We start from the raw sequence: 7425 nt of genomic DNA, 5'->3' as shown, positions 1-7425 counted from the left end.
AATTGTATATCACGAAATTGCTGAGAAAATGGGGTAAAAGTCCAATTGTAGCACAATGCTTGGCAGACAAGGTTAATTGACTTAGAATACAACAACTGTAATGATCCCCGAGTTAGATTAGATTAAAATACAATATAGGCCTAATTGGCCAGACAAGGTGCTCTTCAAAATGTTGTCTTGACTGTCACATAGGGCCTACTGTCATTGTAAATAAGAATTTGTTCTTTAACTGAGTTGCCTAGTTAAATACAGGTTAAATAAAATACTGTATGTAATAAAATAATAAAGTTAAATAATTTCAATAATCTAGGCACACGGTCATCATTTTTTTTATTTAAAAAATCTGCGTTTCTGATTATAAAATTGTAAATAACAAAATCGAATGTATTTGTTCAATATGATTCCAATGAGCCTGTAATTATAGGCTTATAATATAATATTTTATTTATATATCCTACAAATGTAATGGTTGTGAACTTAAATTATATAAATGAACTTACACCTTAAGCATAAATAAATGATTTAAAGTAAAGTAAACAATATGGCATTTTCTGTAGACTAAAGAAAAAACGCCATAAGTGCACCATGGGAATGTCCTTTGTGGCCAATCGTGTCTTCTGGGTTTACCTTTAAGCTGCACTAGTCCCCTCCTAGTGCGCATATAAACCCACTTCTCCCAGACAACTCTCAGAAAACTTTGGACAGGAACTTTCACCATGCTCTACTCGTTGACATTTCTCGTCGAAAAGCTATCCCTTCTCTCGAACTTCAAACTTTTTGAGTTTAAATGGACGGATGGGAAACGCAAAGGGGCGGGATGCACAGAGCGCACGACATATAGTCATACAGTCGCGCCGTTGTCTCTCCAGAGAGGGGACCTTTTGGAGGTGCCGAGGACTTTGTTCACGCACTTCGGTATCTACTTGGGTGACAACAAAGTCGCTCATCTGATCCCAGATATCATGCCCGTGCTAACCAATGATAAGATGATAATCAAAAAAGTTATCACAAATAAGAGACTCATCATGGGTTGCTTGTACAAGTGTGCCACGGTGCGCGTGGACACCTTGGATGACTTTGTATATGGCTCAAACATATTGGTGAATCATATGGATAGAAAATGCAAGGCGCAACAACCGTTCCCAAATGAAGAGGTTGCCGAGAGGGCAGAACAACTCGTCGGCGCCATCCCTTACAGTTTACTATGGAATAACTGCGAACATTTTGTTACATACTGCAGATACGGTTCAGCAAAAAGTCAGCAAACGGAAATGGTAATTTTATTTTCCTTTTCCTATTTATTTTCAATACAATTACGTTGTGCATAATTCTGACCCGTTAACTTTTACGCTACAGGAGATAATGTAGTGTCTTCTTAAAATATTTTGCCTATGCATGACCTGTATCACAGCGAGGACTGTAATCTTTAGATTATGGCATAGATAATGTTTTCAGAGATTTGCATTTAGATTAAAATTATTACAAATGCATCGGATTGAATTGTTGATTCAAGCATCTTCAACCTTTGATATTTCCATCCCATATTTTGTATTTATATTCATGACAATGCATCTCCATTTTAAATTATGTTATGCCATGGTTAATTGAATAGGCAACTATATTCAGAAACATTGTGTTTTATTCAGTGTTACTGAAAATACGGGTATTTGGGCTTTGGTTTGTTGTTTTGGTGTTGTTGCATCCAAGGTCTTCTTCTCTCTTTTCTTCCATAATTCATGCAAGTTTAGATTTATAACATAAATACATGAAATATGCCTAAAAGGAATTGTTCATAAAAATCCTAAATGGGTATTAAATATTTATCTCCTTTCTTTGCAGTTTTGTGAGTTCCTGAAATCAATCATCCGAGACCAGAGGAGTGTCTTTCTCAGTGTTCTCCTGGGAATTATCTACATCATCTGCTTTGGCCTGGCGCCTTCAACTACGTTACCCACAATCCTCATCCCTTTCACTCTGTGGATGGCCGGCTGAGAAGCCAATGTTCAAAGCCTTCAAACACTCCTATATGGACATTTCAATAGAAACTATTTGGGATGGTGTCTTTTCATTGGTCCTTGTGATGACATTAATTGGCACCTCCCAACTCATTTGACTTTGGTATAGGCCTATAGTGGAACGTCATATAATAGTCGATTGTTACAGCAAGCGCTAGCATCCATTCACTTTTGAGTTGATCCTTGCCAGCCAAAAGTAAACACAGGGCAATGTGGTTGCAGGCCTAGCAATTTTACATGTGAGTGTTCAAGTCAACACTTACTGTATTGTATGTAGGCCATTAAGGCATTATATAGCCTTTATAAAGGCCATATGATCCCTCTGTGAACAATGTATTATCCATATTTCCCCCAAAAGATTGGCCAAGGCGCACTTTCTACCTTACTGTGTAAGTCACTGTCGTCTAATCTGTAAATAATTTATTTTCTTCAATGATGATACTCTTGTATAATTTTTGGAATAGATACAGTTTGAAACTCTAAGAGTACTACGCTGATTAATACAATACTTGTGTGTTTTGAGAGCAGATCATTTCGTTTTCAATCAAATACATTGTAAATATCAGAAATGTTAATAAAGATATTGGAAGTTGTCATTTGGTTTGTTTTGGTCTGGTTCCAGGAAATATGTTAATTAACAAAGCATTTTCCCACACAGTTAGGTCCATGCAATCACAGTGCATCTTAATACTCACATTGAATCTCTGTCAATACCACCCACAGCATTTTCAAATGATCATGTTATTGACATGATTGGCCACATAAAAAACCCAATATATTTCCAAACCCAAATATTTAATCATATAGGGTCAATTTACGCAAAGGCTACATTCATAAAATACACACATTCTCTGGATAATATTGCTGAGTAATGACTATACATTATTATTTTCTTTCTACTGTACGGGGTATTCACAGTTCCAGACATATCAAGAGTGAGTCAGCATTATACATCTCAACCTGACTGTTTATTCAGGCAATAAGATATTTCTGACCTTTTAAACTGAGGGGTTGTTATTCTGATTTGCCAATGAAAGCCACATAACGGGAACATTTCCCCCTGATGAAACCCTCCCGGTTGTGAAATTAAGCCGCCCTTGAAACCACACGATTAGTGGAAAGCTCTTCTATTTCTGTCAAAATTGCACTGCAACGTTGAGAAACCTCTAATCCCACGTGCTTGGCTCCTCCCAGACCCTTAGCCTCGATAAAACGGCCAGGTGTCAAACCATAGTTTAGTTCTGCCACCATGGTTCCCTTTCTCCAACTCCTCATCCGCTTCTTCATCGCTTCTAAAGTGGACGAAGAGGACAAGGCTCAAAGACTCTAAGTATGACCCGTCCCTGTACAAGCGTGGCAACCTTTTTGGAGATTCCTAGAACTCTCTTCACCCATTTTGGCATCTACCTGGGCAACAACCGGGTGGCCCACTTCATCCCGGACATCCTTCCGGTCTTCACCGAGAACAAGGGTGCCATCAGCAAGACGGTGACCAACAACTGGCTGATTCTAGGGATGATCGCCAAGTCGGCGAGCGCCAGGGTGACTCGTTGGCGGATTTTGCGTATGGCTCGGAGATCCTGGTCAACCACATGGACAAGCTGTGCAGCCAGCCCCCCCCCCCCCCCTGGAAGGGGACGAGGTGGCCAGGAGGGCAGAGAAGCTCATGGGCTCCATAACCTGGTGGAGTATGGGGTTCTCCTTTGTCAAAGGGCGCTGTTCTGACACGTTTTGTGGTTAGTATGTGATCGGAAAATCTATGGTGATTTCCCGGACGACTAAGATCAGTCACTGCAAATTCTCAGTGCCCCCCCCCCCCCCCAGGGCACTGTAAAGGAGGGTGTCACTTTAGACAAATGGGATTACCAAACGTCCCCTCAACTTTCAGTTCACTGACTTGACCTCTCCCAGTTTTAGCACACCTGACTCACCCTGTCAATCATCAAGCCCTATAATAGTTGTGTGCCGGACTAGGACTGGATTAGATCAGTAGAATGGCTGGGGGTACTCAATGAGATTGTAGGAATAACATTGGAGACCATGAGCCAATAGTACACTGTTGTACTTGGTGTTACATAATACCCAGGGCAATGAACCAATGGTGGGAGTAGTTTTTTTATTTAACCTCTATTTAACTTAGGCAAGTCAGAGTTACTGCTGGTTCAAATTACGGTCAGACAAACTTATTGTAATATTATTCGTATATCAAATCAAATTGTATTGGTCACATACACATGGTTTGCAGATCTTAATGCGAGTGTAGCGAAATGCTTGTGCTTCTGGTTCCGACAATGCAGTAATAACCAACGAGTAATCTAACCTAACAATATACTACTGAGTGAAGAACCTACTGAGACATGTTAAAGTGAATTGCTGCCGATAAATACGCTGGGGAAGCAAAAACTTGCAGTAGTGCATTGCTTTGCTGTTAGAGCGTTAGGCTACACAATACATGTTTATTGGAAGGAATCTGCTTTAGCTCAGAGCATATTTAGTCTTCAAACTATCGGAAGTACACAATTACATGGTACATGTAATTGTAGCCACAAAAGTGTGTCTATATATCCAGTCACCTATGTCATTGGGTCAAAAGGTCACACTGGAGGGATATTTTTCTGAAAGAGTTACGTGGGAAATATGCCAGATATTTCAATGGATTTTATGAAACAAAAACACAGATTATGGGACTATCATGTCCTGTCGTTAAATTGACCCTCCGTCACCCCACGTGCCAAATCGGAACATAGGTCAAAATGGAAACGCATAGGATGAAACCTTTCTTCAACTGTCAGATATGTTTCGGTCTTTCAAGTAAAAGTGCTGTTTCACGCTGACATCGACTGACTGTGTTGAAAACTACAGGGAAATAGCGGCTTAGTTGCTCAACTCCTTTGGTTTTTGAGAACGGATTTACAACGTCTCTTGTTTATAGCAGCCTACTTTTGAGTACTTCAGATGGCGGCAGTTGGCATACACCGGAGGTGGCTCATTTGTTCCAGCCCAGCAGTAAAACGCCTGGTTCAAATGATCAACGGTTCATGATTCACGGACAGGCTCCTCAAAATCTCTGGAGGATAATTAGTGAGTGTCATCAGGCACCACATTTAAAAAGCGTCTCAGACTTACTTAGTCTTACGCCGTAATCAGATCCCTGCTATCCATTCGTTAGAATCTAAAAGTCAAAGCTGGTAATAGATCAGCACACCTAATCACTCTTATGAATACGGATCCTGGTCTGAGTTCAGCAGGGCACAGTGTTGTGGAACGCTCAGAAATATATTGGGTAGAACAGACATGCAACCTCTCTGGCATGTAAGTAAAGAATCGGGGTAAGCTCTAATCATGGCATTTCTATCTGAACACGACACAGGTGTGCTGGTACCAACGTCTAGTCTAGACATGCTGGGATCACCCCTAGCTCAGACAATAGCCAATCAATGTTGGAATACTGCAGACTGATGCAATGTACAGTATGATGAGAGCGGTTAAAAGGGTGTACATTTCTCTGAAAAGGTCAGATGATTGTGTTTTGCTGTGGATAGATTGCTTTTAGGCCAACGAAATGTGAACTTAAAAGCTGCATCCCGATTCTCTACCCCTCTCCAAAAGTGTGCACTTGCACACCCCCATCAATGCATTCAAAAGCATCTGATTGGTGTAAGCAGTGGCGGAGGGAGGGAGTTACTAACATTGGTTAAATCCATGAGAGAACGTGTGCAAGTAGAGAATTGGGACAAGTCCACAGACTTGTCGAGTTGGACCGTAATGCACTGGTGAGCAGCACCATCTAGTGTTAATGCATTAAAGGCATCGCTGTTTGGCTGCGGCTGTTTACCAAAACAGTGGAGGGGTACCCACTTTGCTGTTGTTGGAATCCCAGATTGCCCCTTTAATGTAGACACAGGAAGTCCTCATTTTAAATAAGAAATGCTTTGTAATATAAATCAAAGTAATGACAAACACTTCAGGATGGAATGCCAGTAGCCCCGGATAGGAACCACTGCTACACAGTACTTTATAGAATAGAGGTAGTTATGGTTGAATCACAATGTTCTTGTCACATTAAGACATCTCACGCTGTTTCATTAACTGTTGCATCGTCATTGTACTTCATTTGTATGTGTGAATTGGGATGCTGCATCTTGGCCAGAACTCCTTTAAAAAGAGATTTGCATCTCAATGGTCACAAATGGACATGGATGAATAAATAAATACAATTAACAATAACGATTAGCCATTAGACTATCAAAGGCCCCAATTGAATCAAACAAAGACTTTCAAAGGCTTTCAAAGACAAAAAAAAAGGCAAAGAAGCCCTCCTCTCGTTCACTCGACGTTAACACGACGTTAAGATTTCGCAAGCTTTTATTCATCAGGTGGATAAAAAAAAAAAAGATGCAAAGGATGCTTACTCTTGTTTCATCCTCTTCCCTGCAGTTCTGTTTGACAGTGAGGAAGATCATCTGCAACAGGATGAACGCCTACCTCACAGCTCTGTGTGGAACGGGCACCGTGTTGTACCTGGGCTCCGTAACGCTGCTAAACACAGTACCACCCTGCTCGTCCCCTTCACCATCAGGATGGCATCGTAAAACAAAATGGCCATGACAATACAAAGACACTGGTTGAAATGACTGCGGAATATGGAATGCTTAAACGGTGTCCCACTATCAGTATCACTGCATTATCATTGTACATGACATTTAAAAAAAAAAAAAGCATTATGGGAAATGTCACGTTTGTGGTGATAGTCGTTTTATTCTTCTTCAACGTGCGCTATTTTATTAGTTTAAAGTTTTGACCGTTTAAAGGTGTCACGACTTGCGCCGAAGTCGTTGCCTCTCCTTGTTCGGGCGGCGTTCGGCGGCCAATCCACTTTTCATTTTCCATTTGTTTTGTCCTTGTCTTACACACCTGGTTTTAATCCCCCAATTACTTGTTCATTATTTACCCTCTGTTCCCCCATGTTGGTTTATTCTATTGCGGTCCATTATTGTGGCCTTGGATATATTTGAGGTGTGTTGTGATTATTGTTGAGTAAAATTGCGTACATTACTCACATCTGCTGTCCTGCGCCTGACTCATCTACACCAGCCACACACAGACGCATTACAAAAGAAGAGTACACATCCTACACATCTGGTGTATACATCTGGTATATACATTTCCATCTGTGTATAACAGTCTATAAATGGACAGCAATATTATTATTCTTTTTTTAAATTGTTGTTCCTGATAAAGGCATTGTTTTGATAGTATATAATGGACATCATGGCCTTGATGCTCAAAATTATACAGACAATAATGACATTGTGACAGGATGGACAAGGTGCAATTTTTTGACACTGTTAATGCCATACTCTGACAGGGTGAATGTACTGACCTATGCCTTTCAACTAAATTCATATGC

General features: G+C 40.5%; 1 protein-coding gene and 1 pseudogene across 1 annotated transcript; both read left to right on the top strand.

Annotated features, from left to right (window-relative positions):
- The first annotated feature begins 653 nt into the window (after positions 1 to 653).
- On the top strand, positions 654 to 2611 carry LOC149980133 (lecithin retinol acyltransferase-like). Its single transcript, XM_021619280.3, has 2 exons — positions 654 to 1274; positions 1840 to 2611. Exons 1-2 carry the CDS (start codon positions 717 to 719, stop codon positions 1990 to 1992), a joined length of 711 nt encoding a protein of 236 aa, XP_021474955.2. The 5' UTR covers positions 654 to 716; the 3' UTR covers positions 1993 to 2611.
- Positions 2612 to 3264: 653 nt separating this feature from the next.
- Positions 3265 to 6607, top strand: LOC110533172 (lecithin retinol acyltransferase-like; annotated as a pseudogene).
- The last annotated feature ends 818 nt before the right edge of the window (positions 6608 to 7425 follow it).

The sequence above is a fragment of the Oncorhynchus mykiss genome, chromosome 10, assembly GCF_057628025.1.
Source record: "Oncorhynchus mykiss isolate SJ-2025 chromosome 10, ASM5762802v1, whole genome shotgun sequence".
Taxonomy (NCBI): Eukaryota; Metazoa; Chordata; class Actinopteri; order Salmoniformes; family Salmonidae; genus Oncorhynchus; species Oncorhynchus mykiss.
This window is presented reverse-complemented; position numbering and strand designations above follow the sequence as displayed.

Bases quoted from the DNA above. Each gene is read 5' to 3' on its own strand.
- LOC149980133 (XM_021619280.3), top strand. From the start codon at position 717: ATGCTCTACTCGTTGACATTTCTCGTCGAAAAGCTATCCCTTCTCTCG. The intron at 1,275-1,839 runs GTAATTTTATTT...CTTTCTTTGCAG, and splicing joins AAAGTCAGCAAACGGAAATG to TTTTGTGAGTTCCTGAAATC.